This window comes from Emydura macquarii, unplaced genomic scaffold (genome assembly GCF_026122565.2).
Source record: "Emydura macquarii macquarii isolate MOO-44397 ecotype Brisbane River unplaced genomic scaffold, CSIRO-AGI_Emac_v2 contig_691, whole genome shotgun sequence".
In the NCBI taxonomy this organism is placed as follows: Eukaryota; Metazoa; Chordata; order Testudines; family Chelidae; genus Emydura; species Emydura macquarii.
Genome location: NW_027130828.1, coordinates 11,416,851 through 11,443,193, shown reverse-complemented (window position 1 = coordinate 11,443,193; position 26,343 = coordinate 11,416,851). Strand labels below are relative to the sequence as shown.

Genomic DNA, 26,343 nt, shown 5'->3' with positions numbered 1-26,343 from the left:
ACTCAAAATTGCCACCAGATTGCATCTCTCACCCCCCATCCCTTGTCCACCACCCCTCTAAACATCTGATTGGCTAAGAAGAGCCTAAGGCCACCTGCTGATTGGCTAAGATGCATAATTTAGCTTACCAATAACAAAACAGTATAACCCCCGCCTTTATCCTGATTGGAGCTATAGCTACCTGTGTCTCACTTGGATTGGACAGCAGAGCGAACATCTCATTGGTTATATAGCTCCCCGGATTGGATTTTTAATTAGATTTTTGTTGATTGGTTGGCGCCTCACCTGCCGCGCCTAGCCATTTGTTGTCCAGATTTATCTCCCCGCCCATTGGCCGCACCGCCCCTTGCGGGCGCTCCGATTGGCTGTGGCGGCCCGGCCCGGTATCCGGGTAAAATGGCCGCAGTCGGAGAGTGCTCGCTCCCAGCTCCATGGCGGTCGGTCTCCCTCACCCATGTCGAGTATCCTGCAGGTAAAGCTCTCTAGAATGCCTCCCCAACCTCCTACGTGGCCCCGGTTCCACGAGCGTCGGCAGTTCTCTCAGCTCAGGCTGAATGGGGGCCCAGCGCCCGGGTGGCAGCTGCCAAATAGTGAGCCATTGACCAACAGCTCAGAAATGGAGGGACGCGCATGCGCACTGGTGCGGCGGGACTTGCTACCAGATAGTGAGACCGTGTGCTCATTATTGCGCATGTGCGTCTGGACTTGGACTGGATCTGGACTTCAGGCCTCAGGGCAGGGCTGCTGAGTGCAGGGAGGTGATGACCGGGTCCCAGGGGCCTGCCTCAGCCCCACTGCAGCAGGCTCCTGGGGATCATAGAGTGTCACTGCCTTGTGGGGGTCACCAGGTCACCATTCCATATTGCTGCCTTGCCTTGCCTTTCCTTGCCATCCATCATTACAGTGTCCTCTTGTAATTCTCTGTTGTGATGGCACTGCCATTTGGTAACATCGGGATGCTCCTGCCATCTCACAACATGGTGTTGCCACATCATTTCACAGCACCACTGTGTTATGGTATTGCCATGTCACAACATTACTGCATCACCCTTCTTCCTTGCTATGTTGCGTTCTGACATCGTTCTGTCACGATGTCGCCATGGTGTAGTGTTGCCTTAGGGGTACAGTGATGCTGGGATGCAAGTTGTCCCCACATCATGTTGTCGTCTTGCAATGTGGTGCTCATGTCACCTTGCAGTTCAGTGTTGCAGCGTTGAACCATCATATCCCCATGATGTTGTAGTGACTTGTTTTCGTGGTGTCCTGATGAAATGCTGTCATGACTGAGAGAAGTGTTGTCTTGTGGTGATGTGGTGTTGTTGTCCTGGTCCTGAAATAGTTTTCAGGATTATTTTTCGTGGTTCTGGCTAGGCAGGACTGTGTAAATAGACTGTATTTTTGGAGATACTGAGCTTTGGTCAGATAATGATCACATTCCCTCGTGGGAGACGTGTGGATTACAATCTGCAGGCTCCCTGCATAGAAATTTTTACAGGGCTTGTTTTGGGGACTTGAGTGGCACTTAGAAGGGCAGCTGTTTGAGGGACTTTGTCAGCTGCCCTTCTAAGTACCACTCAGGTCCCCAAAACAAGCCCTGTAAAAGTTTCTATGCAGGGAACCCGAGATCCCATATTGTCTTTTGACATTGCATGCTTTCAATCCAGCCTGTTTTGTGTCATGATGATACCAGTTCTCTCCAGCTAGGAAGGGCAGGTTGAGTCAGTCCTTGAAGTTCTCTAAATAGCACCTCTGTATTCATGTTTTGTTTTGGTTTTTTGTGACAGTCACAGTGTTAGCCTGCATGACTTGGTGAAAGCCCAATGTTGGTAATTACATTTTTCCCTAATTTCTTCCTGAAGACCCAGTGGTCTGATGCACTGTGGCAATGGTCCTTAAAATCTTTCATCTCAGGAGACCTTTCATGTAGCTGGAGAGTTGCTCCTGTCTCCTCTTTCAGTTGCCAAAAAATGATGCTTCCTCATTTTGTATTCCAGTATAGTTTCCAGAGGGAACTTTTTGACCAAACAGCCTTTCTCTACCCTTTGTGTAGCTGCTTCATGTCTTTGTTGCGTGTTCCTTTGGTGTAATTCAAGAGTGGTTGTGTATCGCTCCTTTGGTGTAATTCAAGAGTGGTCATGTACTGCATTACATCAAATGTGCAGAAGTAGCAAACACACACTGTGACAGAAGAGGCCTGGAGAGATAGGAGCAGTGGTGGCTGCAAGCACCAACCAAAGAATTATTACTAATAAATGTAAAGTACTGCATGCAGGAAGGAGAAATAAACAGCACAGAAGCATAATGGCAAGACATAACTCAGGAGCTATTCCCATTGAATTAAAGCATATATTTTTTTCAACTTGTCTTAATACTGTCCCAATATCACTTTCATGTATGGTTCTGGAGCCTTAAATTCTATCTGTCCTGTTAAGGGATTTCCTGTCTGCAGGGTGAATTCCGTTAGAGAAACATTGAGTTCCTGGTATGTATGCATGGGTTTTTTCAGGACAACTGGGATTTTTAAGGCTCTGGGACTTCTTGTTTCTTCTAGAAAAATGAAGGGAGGTGTGTGTAAGAGGTTCTCTTTTAAGAAGTTGAGCTTGATATAGAAATATGTGGCACAACAAATACTATACTTAAAGAAATATGGAGAACTTCGCTTGTGTCTTTGCCTGAAATACCCTTTTAAAAATTCATAGACTTAGTGCCCTAAACATGTTTAGTTTCTCTAACAAAATTAGTATGTGTAATTAAATGAGGCATATAAGCAAAGGGATGTGTGCACATGCACATTTTAAAAAATACATTTGTTTAGCACTTAGTTGTTGCTATTTACCTAATTGACTGTATGTTATTCTTCTGCTATTCTTTATTTTGACTTTTGCTGGGACTGCAGCTCTCCAGAGCCAAAGCTTCTTTCATATCTTAGTGACACCTGTTGGGAGAGGCTGGTCCTGCCATGGCACACTTCAAGCTTGTCTTCCAGCAGAAATGTCATGTTGCAATGTGAACCTTGTCATGACATATTATCACATCATCCTCAAAGATAGTTTAAGACGGTTCTTAATGTCCTGCAGGTCGGACTGGCAGGATATGGACAGTCCCATGAAAAATAAGACAGTGGCAACACTTCATGCATTTTACATCAGTGTAGAAAGTATTGATAGAGTGGAAAATATTCACATAATGTAACCTACATGTCGGTGGGTGGCTTCCTTCCCCTCCCCCAAGATTATGCGACAAACAGCACTGCCACAAGTAGACATTTCTATAGGAAATGGTGGTGGCGGCGGTAAAGCAAGACCCCGTGATAGGATGTGGTAACAGTGCCATTAATTCATATTTTCACGTTACATTCAGGTTATGCTAAAGTGGTAAACCACAGATGTTTCCAGTCAGTGCCAAAGGGATGCTGGGTAAAAATCACACTTGAAAATAAATATATAAATAAGACCAGAGGCTAACACCGAAAGAATGTGGAAAATCTAATAAGTTTTTCACCATGACTGCTGTTTCATCCATTTGTATTTTGGATAACTTAAAATAAAGCGTTGGCTTTCACCTTTTGGTTCTCGAGCCCAAAATGCTCTAGGGAATGTTTGAGTTAAAATAAAACTTTATATTGAGTTGGGTTTGTTTTTTGTTTGTTTGTTTTTTCATGGAATCATTTTTATTATCAACTTTACTCTGTCCCTTTAAAGCTATTAGAGGTTTGGGGAGTGGGGAAAGTAAAAAAAACAGTTGCCTGTTCTTGTTTTTAAACCAGGTCCATGGGACGACATTATTTTTTAGCCCCTTATTAATTTTTCCCTGGGAATAAACTTCTGTAAGAATAGATAGTATATTATTTACTTTTGCCACTTCTAAAACATGAAAACATTATGATATAAACATAGCTGGCCTTGTTTTCTCAGATTCCCCTTCCGCCCCCAATGCATTAACCATCGAAGATTTAAAGCCCTTTCCGCCGTTGGATCAGAGCTGCACTAGATACAACCATCTACTAAACTAGTGAGTACATTATTGCTAGCAGGTTTCTAGCATGGTTTACTTGACCAGTGTGAACAGGCAGGGGGTCTCTTTCCTGAGAACCATGCCAAAAACAATCACTCCCAGTCGACACACTATCCACTTATCCACCTACATAGTCTACTCTATAGTATGGTTTTAGAATATGGCTCTGCTAGAACCCTGCTGGTATTAATAGTGTTTCATATATGATTATTTGCTCTGTTCCAAGTGCTGAACAAGTTTTCAAATAGGCTTAATATTACCTGAGTAGGTGATTCCTGTTATACATCTATACAACATTCTGTGATTGAGGCTCTGGTTCATGGATTTTGGCCTCTGGTTCAGCCGCAGGTCACCAGCCATTGCTGACTAGTTGACTTAGCATATTGGTTCCACTAGATTATGTCAGTGGAATCTTTGTTATGTTCTCTGTAGTTCTACTTTGTATCCAGTGTAACTTTATCTAAGACCTACTTCCACCATCTGTGGGAGAAACATGGCCCCTCCTGAAAAAATATAGTAAAAATAGTCCACAATTTCTTTATTTTTTAAAATTAATTTTACAGTGTTTTAGTGTAATCAAATTTTAAAATTTGATATGTACTACAGATTAACAGAGTGAATGTTTTGATAAACAATGAAGCCTGAACTAGAGACCATCTCTAGTAGATAATCCCTGAATTGCGACTACCTGAAAGCATTTCTAAGACTTACATACAGTTTTGGTTGTCCTGTGTCTAAAATTCTCTTGGCATTTGATGTTAACAGTCACTTATGGTGGGTTTCATCTTACATTTATGTAGTTTGTGATCAATGTTTAGACCTATGGCACCTGATTCTCTGTTGTCTGGCACTTTGTGCTGTCACTTACAGCAGAGCAAAGGGGCATACAACATTACCATTCTGATCTGGTAGCATTTGAAACCCACTTGTCATTGGTGTTAATGACAGTGCAAGGTGCAGGACAACACAGAATTGAGCCAGAGATCTGTTAAGGGACCCCAGGTTAAATTCAAACCAAAAAAACTTCTTAGGGTTTTTCCTCAGTTTACACCAAGTTCCCACTGGTTTTGCAGAATGAAATTCTTCAGTCCATTCTCTGGGTGTTGATGCTCTTGGTGGTTCCCAGTTGTAAGTGACACAGAGCTTGGCATGGGAAGGGAGTATGTTGTGTCTGAGGTGACTGTACAACCATCGGCAATATACCCAGCAGTGTGAACTTTGTAGCAGTGAGATAACGTTTGTTCAGTTCCAGTATTCAGGGATTGAAGTTAAAGTTCATCATATCAAATGCCATTCAGCTCAAAATGAGGCAACTAGTGTGTGTTGGGGAAAAGTTCTGTATTATACAATAGAAGGACATGAAACTGATTTAGGAAGGAATCAGGTAATCAGTCATGCAGAGAAATGCTGTTTTCTTGGTGGGTAGGCAGGAGGGATCAGGTGTTTAGTCATTCACGTGGTGAGATAGGAAGGATCCTGCTGTCTTTTGGGGACTAGCATAAAATGGCTTTGACCCTCTCTTGTTTCAGCTGATACCCAGGTAACGTTTTTAGTGTCCTCCTTTAAAAATATCTCTACTGTAGCAAAGCCTTTTGGGACGTCTTTTCCCCTGTGAGTTTCATGTTGAATCTGTTGTGATAACTGACATCTTCAAATGATGCTGCTGGTTTATGTACCTTTTACAATTTCTTCCATTAAAATAATTTTAAAAAATTAAAATGAAAAACTCCTCTTGTGAGCAGCTGATCTTGCAGCAGAATGACTTTGGCAATTTTCTGTTTTCTTTGCTTACCTTTTCCAAAAGAGCTTATAGGGACCATGTGTTCTTTTAAATGAACAAATAGATATTGTGCTTTGGCCAGTAGGTAAGGGTGATTTGGACTGAGTCGTATAGTATATACCATATATTTCCATTCTTCACCTCACTCTATCCAACGCCATCACAGATAGATTTTGAGACCCTTTATTTTCTTCTGTGAGATTCGGTAATGCAGCTTCCAAACTCTAGCTATGGGAGGCTGTCTAGGTGGGAAACTACGCAGCTTCTCAATACCTGTTGAAGCTGGCAGACAGAAATTTCAGTTGAATTATGCTAGGCTCATTTCATATCCCTTTGGTCCCAATCCTGAAGCTAAAAAGTGCCACTCCTCTTGCCCTTCAGCACCTTCAGTCCCTGCTAGCACTTGGGATGAAACGCTGAGTCCAAGGAATGAAGCCTTGGTCTGCCATGTAATGTTAGGTTACTGAGCTAGTGAACGCACACCTTTGCTGTGAGTGAGCTCTGAAGCGCTGGCTAACAGCAATCTCTATGGCAAGCAAGCACACAAAATGCAGGCTGATTTGTTTCTCTCATTTGCCTCCTCAGGTGATTTCTCTGGTCAGCTCTTAGCCTACCTGAGTCTCTGTCCAATTTTCATCATAGTCGGCTTTGTTACACTCATCATATTCAAGAGAGAGCTACATACGGTGAGTCTTCCTCTTTCCACCCCTGCTACTTCACATGGCAAATCTGTGATCTGCTCCCACCTCCCTTCTCGTGTCTCCTTCCATTACAGAGCTAGCTTAACAAATGTGACCTCTTTGTCTAGAGCAGTGTTTCTCAATTAAATTTGGCCACGGAACCCTTTTGAACTCTATAAATAATTGCGGAACCCCCCAAACTCTTAACAGTATTTTTACATATGGGGCCAAAAAAATGTCGAAATAAGCGAATTATATACAAACAACTAGATCAGCCTTTCTCAATTAAATTACACTTACACTCGATACCCTCTGCCGAAAAATCCGGGGCATCTTCCCTTTTTCGGCAGCACGGGGAACAGCTGATCGCGGAACCCTAACAGTGTTCCCGCGGAACCCCAATTGAGAAACACTGGCCTAGAGGAAAGCACAATTCATTGTCATATTTTTGAGTTACTGTCTAGCCTTAGCTCACTGCCCTGTCTTGCCGTGTATAGTGTCCCTTCCCTGAATTCCTGGACCAGGATGTGTCATACATGTCAGTGACTGTTGCAAATTTTCTCTCTCTCTTTGAGAGACAATAAAGTGGGACTTTAATATCATTATTATGTCTGTCTTGTGCTGTGATCCCATCAGATTTTGATCCAAGCAGGGCCATGCAGGATGAATGGGAGATACAGGAATAGGAAGAATACCCATGTGCTGCAGGAGAGGGTATTTGTAATTCAGTGGAATGCACTTTTCCTCTGTGGCAGTAGTGAAACCAATGCTTTCAGTACGGCTTTGGGAAGCGTTGTGCTGATGGAGGTGTTGTCTTTCAGATGAGATGTAAACATGGGTCCCGATCAGTTGTGGTCATTGATACTTTTTGTAAAATGAGGGAATTTTAACAGTAGTATGCTGGGCAAACTTCAGTCTAGATAATTATGTTCTGCCTCTCTAAATTGTCTCTGTGGTTTCAGTTGGATACAGTATTCTTCACTTCCTCTTCTCAGCTGTTTGTCATGGTGCCTTGTGCTGTTAGACATGTATCATTTTCAGCTGCAGAGATTGGCTGCATTTTGATGGAAGATGACCTGATTCTTGTATCTCTTATTTTTTCTCCCAGAGTAATTGTGAAGCTTTATTACTCAATGTTTAAGTGGTTTTTTTCCCCAGATTCTTTTCTAAATGGGTTTCCCCATATCATTGTCTTGATGTTGTGTGTTTGCATTAATCTGTGAAGATCACTGAAGTTGATGTCCGTTTCAATAAGTGGCCACCTTGCCTGTCGTCTTAGTCATTAAGAGTCGGATTTTCAGGAGTGAGCACTCACAAGAATACTTGCAACTCCAAATAGACAAGAGCTGTGGAAATCAGGCTGAGTGAAAAGGCATTTCCTCACAATTTCCCAGGGGAAGCGGCATGCCTGCAAGGTCCATTAATCTCTGGGTGTGAAACACCAGGAGCAGGACTACTCCTACTTCTCTCCTGATCAGAAATTAATTTTCTCACGACACAGCATGCCACAAGGTCTCTGCTATTTGTCCTGACAAGCAGCTAGGTTGGGATGGCTGAATACATTCCATACAAGGGATTGCAAGCCATTCATAATATTTGCCTTTTGTAAACAGACAGGTGAAATGGAGTCAGTGGAAGGATTATAGCATCAGGTTTCTGATATCGCTGTGTTTCATAAAGTGACACTATCATGGGAACTGAATGGCTCAGGGGATTGGTAATGAAACTTCTAGGTTACTAGTCTGATTGCAGCCCAAGGAAGTAGTTTCTGAAACTCATAACTATCTAAAGACTTCTTGAAAGCCTGCATGACTTAAATTGGTAATTTTAGTGCGGTTCCTACTGGGCAGTTTTCTTTATCATAGAAAAAAAATCAAATTAGGCACAAATTGGCCTCCCCATTTTAGCAATCAGCAGAAATATTGACGATTGGATCAGTCTTTATGTCTTATTCTTTCTTTAACATCTAGAGGTGATCCCTGTTGAAGGTTGGGGCACTCTGGCAGGGGGATATGCATGGGGAGGAGCTTGCATTGCCACTACCTGTGCTGTATCTACTCTGTAAATAGAGGACAATTTTTAGGACTGTGAATTCAGCTTTTTTGAGCCCTAAGTTCACTTATGTTTATATCATGCCTTTTGCCTTTCACCCCAGAAGATCCCAAAACAGTTATCTTACAAGCTATAATATATATTATAATAATATATACGGGGGGTGTGTGTGTGTGTGTGTGTGTGTGTGTGTGTGTGTGTGTGTGGGGGGGATATATAATACAGTAAGATCATAGAGATGGAAAAGGCCTGTCGGATCATCAAATCATCCCCTTGCAAGAGGAGGTTATGGTCCCTTGATAGATTATGCACCAGGTATTAAACTTCATTTGATCTGTATATACATACTACAGTTTAACATTCTTTTAAGATTTGGTTTTTTTATAGTTGCATGATGAAGCATTCAGAAATAAGATTTCTCCATGAAATCTTTGCATGTACAAGGGAGCTATATTTATTATCATAGGAAGTCCATGGCAAAGTTGGGAATAGACCCATCTATACAGAGGCCTAGTGCGGGGCCTGAAACACAAGATAACGTTTTTTTTCCTCTTGTAATTCTCTGCCTCATTCACGGTTCCTCTTGCGCAGTGAATGAGGCAAGGATCCTGTAAAACAAAGAGTTATGATGACGTAATTAAAGACCATGTCATAAAGTGCATGGATGAGAGGGCTGAATTAAGGCTGCATAAACAACCTTAATTTTGACATTTCCTAATTTTGCTTTTGCAGCTTGTGAAGCGCACAGAATTATAAGTACCAGTTAGTACAAGATCTGAAACTAAAACTAATACTGTCCTGGTGGTGCTCAGAATACCTTCCTCCAATGGTAAAAGTAAATTGAATCATAATGGGGAGCTCTTGCTGCACCAGCCAAGGAGGAATGAGAGCTGTGAGGGAATGCTGCTTCTCTAAACTGGGGAAGATCCCTCCTCCTCTTGCTCAGTCCACAGGTGCTGTAGGCAGATGCCCCATTGTCCTCTCCCCTCTGTCCAGAGCTCTAGTTCTGCCTCAGAGCATACTCAGTTCAGTTACCGTGTTAAAAAGGCTCTGTAGGGCTGGAGTATGCTCAGCGCAGATGGAATGTTCAGAGACTGAAGCAGCAAATCGCTACCACATTCTACTGATCTTGTGCAAATGGCAAGCTCTGGAGGCTTATAACTCATCCACTTATCAGTAGATTTTCATAGAGAAAGCAAAAGGTATCTCTCTGAGCCCAGGACCATTCCCTGACAGATCTCACCTTCCTGCTCCAAACCTGGAGGTGCTAGAGCTCTTCAGAGAAACAGTTTATTTAGTCAAAGTTAACATGTTTTTTCCCGATCTTTCTCCCCCAATCTCATTCTCTGAAAAGGCTGATCTGTGTTGGTTTAAATTAAAAAAACAAAACAAAACAAAAAAACCAACCACCTTCAACATGAGCAGAGAACAAGCCTGAATGGCCAACGTTTGACAAAGTTATAAGCAACTGAAAAACAGGGGCTAGTAATAGAAAGTGTAAGCAACTAAGGAAGTGTTAGTGTTAAGGCTGATTAGCTATTCTACCTATAGTAAAGGAGCCACCATAGGAATGGAACGTGACAGCTGTGCAGCAGCAGCACAGCACACTGACCCCCAGTTTAGCTCAGGAAGTGAAAAATTCCATAACTATTTGAAACTAGAGGAGGAATTTAGGGAGGCAGAATACGATTACACAGATTGGAATTTGGTCAGGATGCTAGGGCTAAGAGAGGGAAGAAATATTCTGGAATACAGAGTGAAATTATACAAGCATAATATCAATCTGGCCAGGCCCAGAAAGTGACTTGCCTTGTAAGATGTTATGAATTTGTGGGGAATAGCTTCAGGATGATAAATATTTTCTGTAAGTTGTTCACTGAAGAAAGAAATTAAAATAAAAAGCTACCCTTTTAAGGAGAGCCTACCAACAGCAGCATATGTGCTCCTTCTGTTGGCCTGCAGCAAACAGTTAAAGATGTATTGTCAACTTGAAATCTAGGCAGTTTAAAAAAAAAAAAAAAAAAAAAAAAAAAATCCAGCGATGACACCACTCTTGAGTTCTTCTGCCAATGTTTTCTGTTTTTTTAATTCTTCTCTCCTGTTGCTCTGTGAAAGACGCCCACAAACAGGGGAAACGGAATATATACAAAGTGCTATCAAATGCACAAAGTAAATAGACTGAAAAAATTCTTCCTAACCTCTTTATTAGATTAATCTGGAGTGTTATTTGTAACTGTAGTAGTTTAAAAAAAAATCTGAAAGAAGTGTGGTTTGGTTTTGTTTTAAGTTGACTGTATCCCTGTAAGGAAAACTCATCACAAATGTTTGATGAGATGCATCACTGTAGAGGTGACACGCTGAGGCGAGCTGAGGGATGGATGGATGGAGGGTCATAGGCTGACACAACTATCTCTTTCACAGATCTCTTTCTTGGGGGGGCTGGCATTCAACGAAGGAGTGAACTGGCTAATAAAGAATATTATCCGTGAGCCACGACCCTGTGAAGGTAAGTATGTCCTGGTGGCTAGGGGGAAAGAGCGGGTACATGGTGCGTGAGTTATTGTTGAACTGTGGTGACAATAATTGGGCTAAGGGTGGTTTTGCCTCAGGTCTCATGTGTTGTGTTTGCACATTCATATGGGGGCTGGGGAGCGGCGCTCACAGTGCCATCTGAACAGAGACATTTATTGTAAATTCACATACATAGCACAGCTCTGTGGCCTGGCTGGATCCTTGAAGTGTTCAGGTTGCTGCTGTGTATTGACCATACTGTTTCTTCTTCTCTTCCCAGAAGCGCATTCAACGGTGACAACAAAATACGGGATGCCATCCAGTCACTCTCAGTTCATGTGGTTTTTCTCTGTTTACTCATTCCTGTTTCTTTATTTAAGGTGAAGCTTCTTCATCAGGTTTTGGCTGTTTTACATTTTGGCCTCAGGGACATTTGGAACGGGTAGCTACATTCTGGTGGCATGCCTTTCCTTCTTTTATTCAGTTGATTCCTGTAGGTAGAGCTGAATTCCAGCACCTGTGCCCTCTCTTTTGTGGTGGGGAGGGATTCCCTCTGGCATGAGTTTATCCCAAATTGAATATCAGACTGTGGGCTTTGCTGCTGCCTGAAAATGTTGATTGAGGAAGGCAAGGCAGGAGTGAGGGGATGGTGGCCCCCTGATGCCACCACTGCCATTAGTATGAGTCCATCAGAATATGCCTGTCCTGACACAATCTCTTTTGAATCATGCTGAATTGTGAGACTTCCCAAATCTATGCTCAAAAGCAATGGGGGAAGTAGAAAAGAGGAGAGAGAGAGAGAAGAGCTATCCTCTCATGAGTCTATTCTCCATTGTATTAGTGAGTTTGTCCCTTCATCCTCTCCAGTGATTTCTGCTGCCTTCTCACATGACCCATTCATGGTTTGTCTCTGCTGCTGCCTCCATTCTCTGGAGTCTGGCTCCCCTTCATCAATAAGGACTTCAGAGCTATGGCTACCTCCTGCAGCTCTGTAATGTGGAGGAGCAGAAGAGACACCAGACATCCCTCCTATACCGTAGCCAAGCACAAGTGAGCAGCTATAAGGAGATCTGAGACATGATGGTTGCATGTACACTCTGTGTACCTCCCACACCAGATACAGTGGTGCCATGGGCACATTGGCTTCCTTTGTAGTGATCTTCATTAACACCTGCACTCAGTAGTCGGGCTTCGTGTCCTCTTGGCAGCAGTTGGATTCATCAGCACTGGAGTGTTAGCAGGCTATCTGTGACATCAGTGAGGGCTGTGGATTCCTTAGGTCACTATAATTTTGAGGGATGGGATATAGGGCCAGTTCGCTCCCTATCACCATCTCTTTTCTACCACACTAAGGCTTCCCCCCCTCCCCCCAATCTCTTTATTTTTTCCAGAATGCACCAAACAAACAATGCCAGATTTCTGGATTTATTGTGGCGACATGTGCTGTCCATCTGCCTCGTCACAGTGGCCTTCCTAGTCTCATATAGTAGGTATGGAGCAGCCATTTGGCTTATTTTTTTGTACTAACTCTTGGCCTTGTGGGTTTTTGACAGCATTTTATCTTCCTCCTCTTGTGATTCAGTTTCTGATAACTGTGCAACAAATACCAGGGGCTAGGGGAGTCTGACTATGTTGCCAGGAGCTCTTTGTAGTGGGAGCTCTTTCTTTTTCTCTGGATTTTTTTTCCTGGTATAGTGATGTCTCTGAATAGTCTCTTCAAAATTTGCAGTCCAATGGGTGGTTTTAAGCCTATATGATGGCACTGGGCTCAGTGGCTGCAAACCCAACTTTGTGGGTCATTGCAAAGAGGGTTGGTCATAGATGGGGAGGTTGTTACATGGAGCCCTGCATCTCTGTCTTCACACATGATTCTGCAAAAGCTAAGACTAGTACTGCCCTCCCCATTCTCTCTGGCCTCCATGTCCTGAATATGGACAGAATGATTTTATCTACTTCATCTTTTTTTTACACTGATCCATAAAAGCACTGAGCTAGGTTATAGATCACAGTACCATCTGCAGCATGTGAAGCATTTACTATTGACTGAAATGACTTCCTGTAGAGTCAGTCTAAATGTAGTCACAATTGTTTAGCTTCCATCATCTTGCAGTATGCAAAGATTTAGACACAACTCACACAGACGGTGCCAGTAATCTAACAGATCATTACTACTGTGACCACTAGCACCTAGAAAGGTGTAGGCTGTCTGCAGCAATGGAGCCTTCATGCTGCTAAATTTGAGGTCAGCGAAAACTATGACAAAACAAGTTCCCTTCACTTTATATACTCTGAAAGCCTGTAAACCCAGGCATCAGGTGGTTACTGGGGGAGCAAGCTGACCTTCTGCTGGCCCTGGAAAATTCTCTGCTGGGACAACAGGAACAGGGCCCCAGCTAATCTGAACTGCTAGTGTGGGAAACATGCAGACAACCTCTTAGGTATTGGTCTACTCAGAGTCTGGAGTATTCCTAAACAGAAATTTGTGTATGCAGAAGAGTCTAAGTATGCACGGAAGGGTTTGAGTTGTTTCCTGAAGCAAAAGATGTAATAGATCTTGATTTTTAATACAGCTTTTGATACAATCCCACGTGGCATTCTCCTAAGAAAGCTAGAGAAATGCGACCTAGATGAAACTACTATTAGGTGGGTGCACAATAGTTATCAATGGCTTGCTATCAAACTGGGAGGATGTATCTAGTAGGCAGGGTTCAGTCCTAGGTCTTGGTACTAGTCAATATTTTCATTGACTTGGGTAATGAGTGGAGAGTATGCTTATAAAATTTGTGGATGACACCAAGCTGGAAGGGGCGGCAGGCATTTTGGAGGACAGGATTAGAATTCAAAAGGACCTTGACAAATCGGGGAATTGGTCCGAATTCAATAAAGACAAGGGCAAAGTATACACTTAGGAAGGAAAAATCCAGTGCACAACTACAAAATTGGGACTAACTGTCTAGGTGGCAGTACTGCAGAAAAGGTTCTGGAGGGGTTATAGTGGATCACAAATTAAATAAGAGCTAACAATGTGGTGCAGTTGTGAAAAAGGGTAATACACCCCAAAATTAATTATTAACAGGAGTGTCATATGTAAGGCATAGAAGGTAATTTTTCTGCTCTACTCGGCACTGGTGAGGCCTCAGCTGGAGTATTGTGTCCAGTATTGGGCGCAGCACTTTAAGAAAGATATGGACAAACTGGAAAGAGTTCAGAGGAGAGCAACAAACATGATCAAAGATTTAGAAAACCTGACCTATGAGGAAAGGTTTAAAAAAAGGGCATGTTTAGTCTTGAGAAAAGAAGGCTATGAGGGGACACCAGAGAATATGTTCAATGTCTTCAGATATGTAAGTAGCTGTTACAAAGGGGGTGGTGATCAGTTCTCCATGTTCACTGAAGATAGGACAAGAAGTAATCAGATTAATCTGTAGCAGGTGAGATTTAGATTAAATATTAGGAAAAACTTTCTAACTATAAGGATAGTTAAGCCAAGAAATAGGTTACCAAGAGAGGTTGTGGAATCTGCCTCATGGGAGGGTTCTAAGAATAGTTTAGATAAACACCTTGCAGGAATAGTCTATGTATACTCAATTGCCTCAGCATGGGAGGATGGCCTACATGATTTCTCAAGGTCCATTCCAGGCCTACATTTTTGTGCTTCAGTATCTTTTAAACAGGTGTCACTTGGCTGTTTCACACCGGGAATATAACCTAACTCTGAGCTGTACAGGGACCTGTAAAACACTGTAACCAACTGTGTGATGCCCTCATTTTGTTTGAAATCCTGTCTCTGGTAATTTTCCTTTCTTGTTTCCACTGAAGGGTCTATCTGCTCTACCACACCTGGAGCCAGGTCTTGTACGGCAGTGTTGCAGGAAGCGTCATGGCTGTAGCCTGGTTTGCCTTCACACAGGAGATCTTAACTCCTCTGTTCCCAAGGATAGCTGCATGGTAAACCCTTTTGTGCTATTCTGTTACGTTTTAATCCCCCAAGTCCTCACCCTCCTGCAGAACTAGATGCCTGTCCAGCACTGGATGCCTTAAGTTTACTCTGTGTACCACAAAAGGGGCCAGAATAGTGTTTACCTCTTGAAATGTGCTAAACCAACTGGTAGCTGGAGCAGCATGATGCCCATGCAAAGGAGTAACGTTGTAGTCAACCTGCACAGGGATGGGGAATTCATACCATAATGCTGTAAGAAAACCAATCATGGGACACTTCAGTCCGTGAAACCAAATGATTGTCATGATGTTCTGTAGGAATGCAAACCCCCTTGTAAAAGGGTTTAAACTGTCCACAGGTTCCCAGTGGTCTAGAAGCTAGAACAGGGGACTGGGAATAGAGGACTCCTGGATTCTATTCCCTGCTCTGCTTACTGACTCCCTGTGATCATGAGCAAATCATTTAACTTACTTGTGCTGCCATTTCTCCATCTATAAAATGGGAATAATAGTTCCCTACTTCTGGGAGAGGAGGAATTATGAGGCTTAATTGTTCATAAAGCACTCTGAGATCCCAGGAAGAAAGGTGCTAGAGGAGAGCACAGTTGTTCTGAGATAGCACCTCCAGGAACTGCTACTTCCAGATCTCTCCATCTTTCTCCAAACTCACTGTAAGGGAAAGGCTGGTTCAGATGGTCAGATCTCCTCTTACCCACACCAAACAAAAAACTGAGAATCAAGTGAAACAGTAACTTAGTTAAATTTAACTAGACTAGAAACCTTCCTAATGAGGGAGGAAAAATAGCACTATTCCTGGTAGAATTATATGTTGCTGCTTTCTATGTATACAATACCTGTCCAGATTTGCCCTGCAGGTAGCACTGGCAAACTTCACACTGTTTCCTCCGGGCCTTATCAGAATGAGGAAAGAAAATGTTTTAATTTTCTCTCCCTTTTTCTCTCCCCCAAACCTTGTTCATTTTAGGCCAGCTTCAGAGTTCTTTTTAATCAGAGATACTAGTCTCATTCCCAACATCCTGTGGTTTGAATACACAGTCACCAGAGCAGAGGCAAGGTAAGCAGGATGGTAAGAGGTTCTGCACACAGGGAGAAGGTGTATCTAAGTTGTTACATGCACCAATAGGGTAGTTGTTTGCCTGTATCAGCTGTGATTTTATATATAAAAATTAAAGTAGCTGATGTGGGTAGCTTTTATGGACAGGACAGTATAACATGTGAAGAGAGACCAAATTGTGGGTTGACTTTCATAGAGTGTATGGTTAAAAGATAATCAGTATGAAACGGGAAAAAGTGAAAAACAAGTACAAATGATTCCAAACACAAAGCCTTGGGGACTGTGGCAGGAGGGGAGAAACCAATGTAGCAAGAGCTGCTAAAGGGTCCCTCTGGAAGCAGCAAAGTGTATCATGTTGAGCAGAATCATCTGTTCTGGTAAGTCTCTTCCTTTTGTGCCATGTGAGGTGAATTTGGTATTCCATAAAAAGGGAGTCACAATAGTGATTAGAGTCTTGGATAGGGTAGCCACTTTGTAAGCATGTTGGGTCTCTCACATACATATCTTTGCTAATGCCCTTCAGTTGTGACCCACAGACCCTCCTGGTTATTCCAGACCCGAGCCTGTACAAAGCAGGAATGACCACTCGATGTAGAATGTGGTGATCTTTTCTATCCAGCTCATTTTATTCCTCCCACCCATTGAGTGTGCTATGATGCTTGGTGAAGGGGATCTGCCTCACTCTGTCACCTCTACGTTCTCATTGCAGAAACAGACAGCGCAAGCTAGGTACGAAGCTCCAGTGACTCGAGGTATGGGAACAGAATGCAGGACTTAATGGAGAAGGACAAAAGTAGAGACCTGTACAGACCTGGGAGCAGCAAAGAGTCTTTTCACAGATGGACCAAAGGAACAGGCAGGGACCATACCCAAAGCCTGGAGACCTTTGCTCTGGCTTTTGCAGCTAGCTGGATGCTCCCTGATGCATGTGGGACCATGCAGGAGCAGAACCTCATTTACACCACAAATGCACATTGCCAGTTGGAATGTACCATCGTGTTTAAGTTGGGGAAGGGGGTAGAAAATATGACGTCTCGTTTGGGGGAGGGAGAACCAAAAAAAAGCATATTTCTGTGACTTTTTTTGCAGCATGAAATATACACACTATTTATTTTTTTTTAAATTGAACTATTTTTGGGGTGGGTGATGCGTTGATTGGTTTTGTCTTCTTCTAAACACACACAATCTCGGTATTGCCTCATTTAGGGTTTTACTTTTTGGGGTGGAGGTGGGGAAGGTGGCTTACGCCAGAGAGGAAGAGGTATTTTTTTCCTTTCTGCAACAGTTGGGGAGATCAAAATCAATTCCAGCTGCACTTTGTAAGGATCTAAAGAAACTTCTAAAGATTTGCTTTTAACACTAGTGACATTCCTGCGCGCAAGCCTGCACGGCTACCCTTGGAGAGGGGTTGTAAAAACGCTGAGGAAAACCTCAAGTATACTAATTTTTTTCACTGCTGCTCCTGTTGTGTAATCATCAGGTTGCTTTACCTGGGACCTCTTCTTTTTGATGTCAATAACTTGGCATACATATTACAAACATCCCTCCCCTCCCTCTTCTGTTTGTACTCTTAAAACCCCAGAGCTGCTGTGACCTCTACAGCTTCTGTTGCTGAACTTAAGCCAGACTTTTATTGATTAAGGAAACCACTATTAAGTTGAAATAACTGCTAGTTCAGGCACAACTCCATGCTCTTAAGGATTACCCCAAAGTCATTAAAAAAGCTTTTACTGGTATTTCAAGTTTGTATGATCAGTCTCTGCCCTAACCCCTCGTTTTGATAATGACTCTGCTCATTGAGCTTCTGAGCCCTCAGTAAACTTTTTTTTAAAATAAGCTGGGGCGTGCTGATGCCTGGCTTGAGCACTGCATGAATTACTTTTGTAGAACCCAGTTGGATTCAAACACAGGTTACTGCTGAAATGAGGCAGTAAGTTAACCCTGGCAAAGATTTCCATGGGTTATGTTGATTTGTTTTGGGTTCCGCTGTAGTTTAGCCTATTGCAAAAGTCTGTACCAGCCACCTAGAATGCATACCTTCTACAAACTGGATCATGCCCTTACTCTGTAAAAACTATCATTTCTCCTTCCTTTTTTCATTTTGGCTGTTTTTTGACTGATTAACTTCCTCAGTCAGGAGTTCTGGGCACAGTAAGTTCTGCTGCTAGGTGCTGGGTACTATTTCCCTGTGAGAGGATATCTGACAGCCTCTTCAACCCTGCCAGTACTTAGATCCTCTGCAGTAGGCTGATAAATGTTTTGAGAAGACTGTACTAATAGTGAGTCAGCAGTGCATCCTGAACATACTTCATGGCTGTGCAAAGACTGTTCCATGGCATTTTTAGCCTATAACCAAGAAGTTACAATGAAGTTCAGCAACGAAGTGGAGAGACTCAGTACAATTGGCTTGAAATTTATTAAGGGGGAAGAGCAGGGCAAGTAAAGCTACCAAAACTGGGTCAAAGAGAAGGACGTTAGCATCTGTCTAATACTGTCACATGAAAGAAGGCATAATGGCTATGCATACACATCTATGTCTTGCTGCATGTTTTACTAGCTTCCATTAAAAAGCTACTGAGGCTTCATAAAAAACTCATTGATATGTTCTGCTGCAAGATGCGATTTTGCTCATATCTGATCATCTCTGTATTTCTGTGCCACCTTAATTTAAAAACAGCATTTTAAAGATTTCATCTGCTCCTTTTGCCATGAGCCTTACGTACATGTGTGTGTGCGCGCTATGAAGTGGTTGCGGTAGAACTTACGCTATCCTAATCCAAGAATTTGGCCCATGAGGAGAGAGTCCTTTTATTTTAATGTAGTGATTAAGAATGAAAACCTTTTAAAATATGCTTGTTCTAAATTTAATATTTTTTTCTTTGTAGCAGCAGTTCTTTGAATTTTTAAATTAAGGGTTAGGGAAATTTTACTCTATTACAGTAACTTTCTCTAACTTAGCGCTCATTGCATTGATCTAATGTGAACTCTCCACGCTGAGATTTCAATATTGCTTGCACATAAAACAGTAGCAATTTTATTCCTCATACTAGCACCTTGGCTGGGCTAATCTACCTCCCTTTTTGATATGTGGACTGTGACTTCAGTGGGCATTAGTTCAGGCCCATAACCATTTCATTAAAATAGGCCAAAGGGGTAGGTGACAGAGGAAAAGGAAATGTGCATAACTTTAAGTTGCCTAGGTAATAGGGTAATGTAGTGACTGGAGTTAAGCACCAGCATGGGAATGCAGTACGAGGTGGTTCTTTTTCTTCTATCTACCAATTGAGAAGCAGAGCCCAGTAAAATAAAACTTACCCTCATTCTTTTCCCTCACTTAAAAAAACCCCCAAAATCACTAAACAGGGCAGTTCAGTCCTTTTCCCGAAGATGAGGCAAAAAACAAAATTGCTTTAAAGATAATTAACACATGCCTCATGTTTTCCCAGGAGTCTGTCAGCCTAGAGAAGTGGAAAAGTCACCTTAAAAGCTCCATTTAATTTATTTTCTAACGATTAACATGCTATGTGGCGATAGTCTTTTTTTACAGTGACACAGAGCATTAAACCCAACAACTTCACAACACCAGCAGGCCTGTGCTCTGCAGCCTGTGGTTAGGGAGACAGTCCTCGTAATAGGTGCCCTACACTTCTCCAGCACTGTTCCTGACATCTGCTGTCTCTGGCCATTTCTGCACTGTGGCTGCTATAGCAGCATTGTTATGGCGCTACAGCTATGCCACTGTAATTCTGGCATAGGACCAGACTACAGCAAGGGAAGCGTTTTTTCCATTGTTATAGGAACTCCACCTTGATGACTGACAGAAGTATTTTTACATTGACCTAGCCGTGGCTATACTGGGGGTTAGGTCAGCATAGCTACACTGCTCAGTGGTGTGGATTTTTCACATGCCTGCACGCTGTAGCTATATCGATGTAAGTTTTAAGTGTAGACTGGGCTTCAGTTTGCTTCTGCTTTTTCTTTCCATCCCCCAGAAAGCTGCACATTGTTGGGTATAAAGATAAATGCCCATGGTGACCTCTTGTAGGTTCATGGCCAAGTTGAGCAGCCTAGGAGGTGAGAAGAGAAACTTCAGCTAGAAGCTGACAACTAGTTTTAGAGAGGTAGGGAGCCTCCTGCCTTTATTTATTTGGACTGAAAAGGAGCAAGGAAGGAAGATATTGCACTAAGAACTCTCCCTTGCTATGCCCCCTTACCATGGGCTGGGATGGAGATATTAAAACAATGATAAATTGCTGTGTGATCCATTGTTCTCTGACCCATGATGAACATCTTTCTCTAAAGCCAACCGTCAAGCTTACACCTCTAGCAATTTCTGCATAGAATCAACCCTCTTGGCAACATTTATACATTTATTATTTATGTTGGAACACCACCACCAATCCTTTCAGGACACTGATTACATTATCAAAGAAACCCCAAACATTTAATGCAATTAACAGGCAGAGCATGCAAACAGTCGCTGGCTGTGCCATCAACCACATCTCCGAGCCAAGAGATTAGTTGTACATTATAAATCTGCATATTTCCCTAATTATTCAGTAAATCAGTAGTGTCTTCAGACCTTTAACATAGTCTTTAGGACCACGGACACCTCTTGGGCAAGTGGCCAGCCATTAAAGGGTAAAAAAACAAACCAAGCCAGCACTCAAAATAACTGTTCGCTGAAAAATAAGTCAAGAAGTGATGAGTCAGACAGACATCACCACAGCTTGAAATTGGAAACAGCAAGAGAAAAAAATAACACTGTTAAAAGAGAGAACCCTGTAAACAGTTGTAATGTAATAAAGTAGTTCCCCTGTTAATCCTGATTTCTGCCCCCCTACACCCTAAAGAGAGAATGCACAGGATAGAGAAGAATCTTGTGTGTGTTTCCCTATGCACGGCCCATAAGGACCTCAGCTCCACAGATGGAGAAACCCTCTGAAGCCAATGGGATCTCCAGCTTTATATCTGACTAAGGTCAAAATCAGACCCATCCTGTGTATTTTCCATTAATAGCAGAGTGCACTTGCCTTTAAGCAATTACTTCTGCCTTATTAAAAGGGGAGAGAATTCTTAGTTTCTGAAATTAGCCTTGTTATAAGACGTGCCAGTATGTAACAGTACCGTGGTTGAAGGCACTTGGTCTTTGGCCTCATGGCACATCCTCAGTAGGGGAACATCAGAATCACCAGGCACTATATTGATTCATTTCATACAGGGAGGGGAAAAAAAGCTTACTTTGGCACTGGCTAAAGGAATCTCTTGCAGAATCAAAGCCTCCATAAAAGTAGGGTGTGTTTTAATCCCAGCAAGACCTTACCCATTGCAATTCATCTCAGAAGGGTGCAGTCTCTCCAATGGTTATGTAAGTACTCATTACATATAATAAATATTAATACAGTTTAAGATTTCGGATGTCCTCTTGTAACTTTCAGTCTTGTTCATTGTGGAAAAATCAGCTAGCTAGAGCAGGTGTGTTTGTTCTCTGAGCTTTGTGTTACATGCTCCCATTGCTTTCTAACCATCTCATTCCATTTATTTATTTATTTATTTTCCAAACAAAAAAATCCAAGTATGAGAGTAGAGATTTGTACAATCATTAGCTGTGCAGGTGAGTTTCAGAAAAACTTTCCCCTCAAGATTTAGTTGGGGGATGAATTTGAATTTAAAAAAGCAACTGAGAGCAGGTTTGCATCTATTAAAAAGTGAGATGGGGTGACTAAGTGTTCATAAAAAAGCTGTTTTCAATAGTAGCAGGATGAACAGATGCAGTGCAAATTGGTCACATACGTCTACCAAGGCATCTTGATTGTGAATGTTCTTGAGGCCCAAAACCAGAAGAGCAGTGATGACCCTACTGCTATGTTGGCTTTGTGATATGAACAAGTGTTCATGTGATAAAACACCCCAAACTCAAGCTATTTCTTGTGCAGTATGCCAGTTCAACACCCATATGTTTGGGCTGACAATTACTATTATCCCCGCTGCAGGAGTAGCTGAGGTGGGGGCAAACACTGCACTCTCTGCTATAATGGCAGTGTGTCTACGGTGTCACGTACTGCCCTTTGAAAGGCTATTCACATTCAGAGATTGGTGGCTTTATATTCCTTTCTTAGTGTGTCACGCTCAATATTTTTTAAATTGCACGTTTAAAAATATATAATTCCTTCCTTTCTAAAGGTTCAATCAAACTAACCCAGAAGCAGCTGTGACTATATTCCATGAAAGAGGGACATTAAATCGCCATGCGCATAAGCAGTATTAAGGCAAGAACCACCTTCAGGTTCTGCAGAAGAAGCACTGTCACATTCCTATGGAAAAGGTGGTTGTTGGGGGCAATGAACAGACAGTCTGTACATCCTAGAGTACACTCCTGTCCTTTCTTCACTACCTCCCTTATTTTAGAGGAGCCACAACCTTGGCAGGAGTAGAAAATCTATGGTAGGGGAGAAGTGTCATTCTGCAGCCTTTTTTCATTCAACTCCAACAGACATCACCTATGCAAGCTGGAACCTGGAGGCATTTTTGGAAACTTGATTAGGAGGACTCATTAAGTTACTTATGCAGCATCTCCTTAGGCTAAAATGAATGCAGCATAGAAAAAGTGCATGATCTTTCCATTTGCAAGTAACAAAGGTCAACATGGTTCTGATTATATTTTCCATTTGAAAGAGAAGGGGCAGAATGAAGAGAACAGGTTCTGCAAACATCAGGGTCTAGATCCTCCCTTCCCACTACAAAATATTTTAGTGCATAAAGTCCAGGCCAGCAGTGCCTGCACAATTTTTAAAAAAATCTATTGAAATGCATCAGTTTAATAGAAGCAACACAAGAAAGCCAAAGAGGCTCAACTTGAAGAAGCTGAAGCTCTGAGATGGAGACCCGTCAGCAATCCATCACTTTATGCTTAAAACAAACAAAAGGGGCACAGTTAGGGAAATGAGTCTAATTGTAGCAATGATGTGTCACTGTTAGTGGAAAAAGTGCAGGAAAGGGAAGACGGAGGTGTTAGAAGGAAGGGGAAAGGAATATTCCTAGCTGTGAAAAGCACACAAAGACCAGTCCCCTCGCAAGGTTATGTTAAGAAACTTTTCTAGAAAAGCAGCACAGTGCATCCTAAGAGGACTGGATTTCCTCTGACTTACAGCATTTATCCCTCCCCCCCAAAGTTCAATGGCACTGATGACACCACCTCGGAAGGCATAGCATGGACAAAAAGAGATACTCCCTACCCCTCAACAGCCTGAGCCAGCAAAAAGATCCAGGTGGTCTCAGATCTTCTCAGCCATATAATGGCATCCAGGAGAACACTCCCCCTAGTGGATGAAGGGTGAAGAATGTACTTTCTATGTTCTTTCCACAGTAAATTCAGTAAAAAGACGTTGCTCCAGTATCCCTTCAAGGGAAGAAAGGTGCACATTGTGGGAGAGGATCTCTGTCAGTTCTAGCCTGGAATAAGGCAGTGCTTCCTCTCACCTTGTAGTCTGATAGCTGGAGATTGCCACTCAACTTCTCTGCAGAGAGATGAGTGCTGTGTGCTCTTCTAGATTCCTAATGGAGCACATCTCCTGTTGCCCAGTTTTTGGAGAGCCGGGAGCTTCCTATGCACAAGAGACAGCTCCTAAAGCTCAGGGGCTTTGAAGCAGGTTCATTTCTTACAGTTTTGATTTGGGAGTGGATTGGAGCAGGAGACGCATGTCCAGTAGCGCCTTCTCCAGGTAATGTGCCAGGCGGGCTGCATTGGTTTCAGCACAGCTGTTGTATGCTGACATTGCAAAGTTGATGTGGTCATCCATTGGGTTGTAGCAGACTCCGTAGCCATCTGGAACCACTGGACCAAAACACATCACACAATCTGTTTTTGCTGGGACCTAGGGTGGGAGACAACCTGGTTAAACACCTCTGTACCCAACTAAAACCAAACAACTCAGAGGCAACTGATCACAGGAACTGTGGGGGAGGGTAAAACAAATGGACTGCTCTCAACTAGCACCCTAGGTAAGTGCTCCAGGATAGGGACATGGTAATTCAGATCCATCTGTTCAGCTAGTACAGGCTGTGGATGCTTTATAAATGAATGAATAACCAATAGTTTCTGCTATTCCCTAGCACTATGCTAGTGCTTCATACTGCCCTCTGAAAAGACTTACAGAGGAGCAGTTACCCACTGAAGTAGACTCTTAAGGACAGTGAGCCTCATGCAAAACAGCCTGCTGCTGTTACAGGGTGCAGGCAGGGCCCCCTCATTGCCACAGGCACTTGGTATCTGCCAGTAATGCACTGTCCAGCCTGGAGTGGCAATGATAATCTGTTAGAATGGCTCTAGCAATTGTAAGGTCACAGTCTTCAGCCTAACCGCACAACCTCTTTAAAGGTCCAGCTCAGCGTGTTGTGGGTCTGGAAGCGGACAATAAAGTCAAAATAACAGCTCCTAGGGGACCTATGTGGAGCAGTTCCTAAAGAAGGGGGGTGATGGAGGCATGTAGAAAAGAAAGGGAGAAAGAATGACTGCAGCACTCACGTTGGTCAGCCACTTCTTACCTGACTGGTTGAGAGGTTGAAGTGCATGGCAACGGCATAGGCTGTATCCATGAACAGTTCCGGCATGCTCACTAGATCCTCAATGGCTTGAAGCCTCAGGCCTAGCAGGTGACGGTCTATTGCATCCCCCTTGATTGCCTGAAAGGAAGAGAGTCTGGGAAATAAACATCAGCACCATCTTCCGTCTGAAACCAGATTTTTAAAATCCTCTTAAATTTAAAGTAGAAAGAAAAACAAACTGTATCTGGCCGTTAAGCGCAACATTTGATTTGTTGCAAGAAAAGAGAAACAAAATTAAAGCAGACAGATGGAACTGAGCAAGCCCTATAACTTCTCAGGATGGGATCTCTGTCATTTTACAGCTCCTTGTGCAGCCCTGGCACCTATAGACCCTGGTGATGGGGAGAACAGAAATTCTTCAGAGCATAGCTACAGACTTGGTTTTCTTCCTCCTTTGCCCCCAGTCACCAGGGACACTAATCAGTTCTCCAAAGCACTAATTGGTCAGGATCAATCCCAGGGACAATATTAACAAGCAGGCTTATATACCTAGCACCATAAGTTGTGAGGACTTTTCTTCCAGCAGCCACTTGGCTCACCTCTGCACAGTCCCAGACTTGGAGATGTATGGGACACTCACCATATCTGTGTAGGCTCTGTGTGCCTGCGTAGCTCTCCTCAGCAGTTCCACCTTCTCCTGATTCTGAAGAGAATACAAGCAATTAATGTTAAAAATTTGTTGCCCCAGGGGTGATGCGATTTCAGTAGGTGATGCAACTGCCTGCAGGTTGGTGATTCTGCCCCTTCAGGTGTCTGCTTCAAGTTATTGTTAACTTAGATCATCTTTGTGGCTGAATTATTTCTTTTCCCTTCCAGTTCATGAGCCTCTATTCTTAAGTGATTCCATAGGAACTACCAGTACTGGCCCTTTACCCTAGAACTGTTGGAAGTAGAGATGTCAGTGGGAAAATTTAGATGACAAGAAGGGCAATTCATAAACCAAAAGCAAGACGCAAGTCTTTGCAAGGGGATCATTACAGGAGTTTTACAGCAAATGGCTGAATTCTGACTCAGAACGCCATCTGAGCAAACTGACTTATCATTTGCTAGGTCCTATCCTCTATTCTTTGTCATCTAAGAGAGAACCAGAGTCCCTTTCTTTTTCCTGGAGGGACTGAAATGAGTCCTGAACATTCAGAATCACAAGTCCTCTCTTGATGTCCGGACGTGCTTGGAACCAATAGTGTCTCTGTATCTCCATGTCTGGGACACCCCAAACTCTATACTAGAGGGTCTGGAGCTTGTTTCTTTATTTGTACAACTCCCCACCCAAAAGAACTGCCATAGTTAATTTAAAATGTTAGAAGTTAATGTGTTCTGCTAACTAAGTTCATCCCCATTAATTTAAACATGTTCTAGCAAATCTACCCCCCAAAATAGTAATTTGTTTGCCTGTATATTATCCAGAGAGAGATCGTCAGTATCATGTGACAAAGTTCAAAACCAAAACGAGGAAATGACCTTTTGAATGACACATAGAGAACTCAACTCCAATAATCTAGTACTTAAGGGTCTGGCTGGTTAGACATTAAGACTGGTCACATTTTATGTAGGGTTACAAACACCCACAGTCAAAGTTACTCACAGAGTTATTTACACAGATGTAAAAGGGAATCTGAATGAGACCCAAGGTTTGTAATCATGTACTTGTGTTGGGGTATACTCACCCCACACTGGACTGGAGAGGG

The 26,343-nt window shown here is 42.7% G+C and overlaps 2 protein-coding genes across 3 annotated transcripts in view; one reads left to right on the top strand and one right to left on the bottom strand.

Moving 5' to 3' along the window:
- Window positions 1-390: 390 nt before the first annotated feature.
- DOLPP1 (dolichyldiphosphatase 1) lies at window positions 391-20,108 on the top strand. Its single transcript, XM_067542021.1, has 8 exons — window positions 391-472; window positions 6,380-6,480; window positions 10,948-11,032; window positions 11,318-11,417; window positions 12,429-12,527; window positions 14,857-14,985; window positions 15,962-16,051; window positions 16,761-20,108. Exons 1-8 carry the CDS (start codon window positions 397-399, stop codon window positions 16,795-16,797), a joined length of 717 nt encoding a protein of 238 aa, XP_067398122.1. The 5' UTR covers window positions 391-396; the 3' UTR covers window positions 16,798-20,108.
- CRAT (carnitine O-acetyltransferase) overlaps window positions 9,029-26,343 on the bottom strand; it is a 33,655-nt gene continuing 16,340 nt past the window's right edge. The window contains exons 12-15 of one of the 2 annotated variants that reach the window (XR_010918601.1): window positions 25,236-25,298; window positions 24,596-24,733; window positions 23,287-23,925; window positions 9,029-9,134 (exon numbers count right to left, since the gene is read on the bottom strand). Coding sequence is in view for 1 of the 2 variants with exons in the window: in XM_067542010.1 (XP_067398111.1) it covers window positions 23,710-23,925; window positions 24,596-24,733; window positions 25,236-25,298 (417 nt within the window). In the remaining variant the exon portion in view is untranslated. Of the gene's footprint in view, window positions 9,135-20,696; window positions 23,926-24,595; window positions 24,734-25,235; window positions 25,299-26,343 lie in introns of those variants that run through there. The other variant, XM_067542010.1, reaches the window with a different exon arrangement.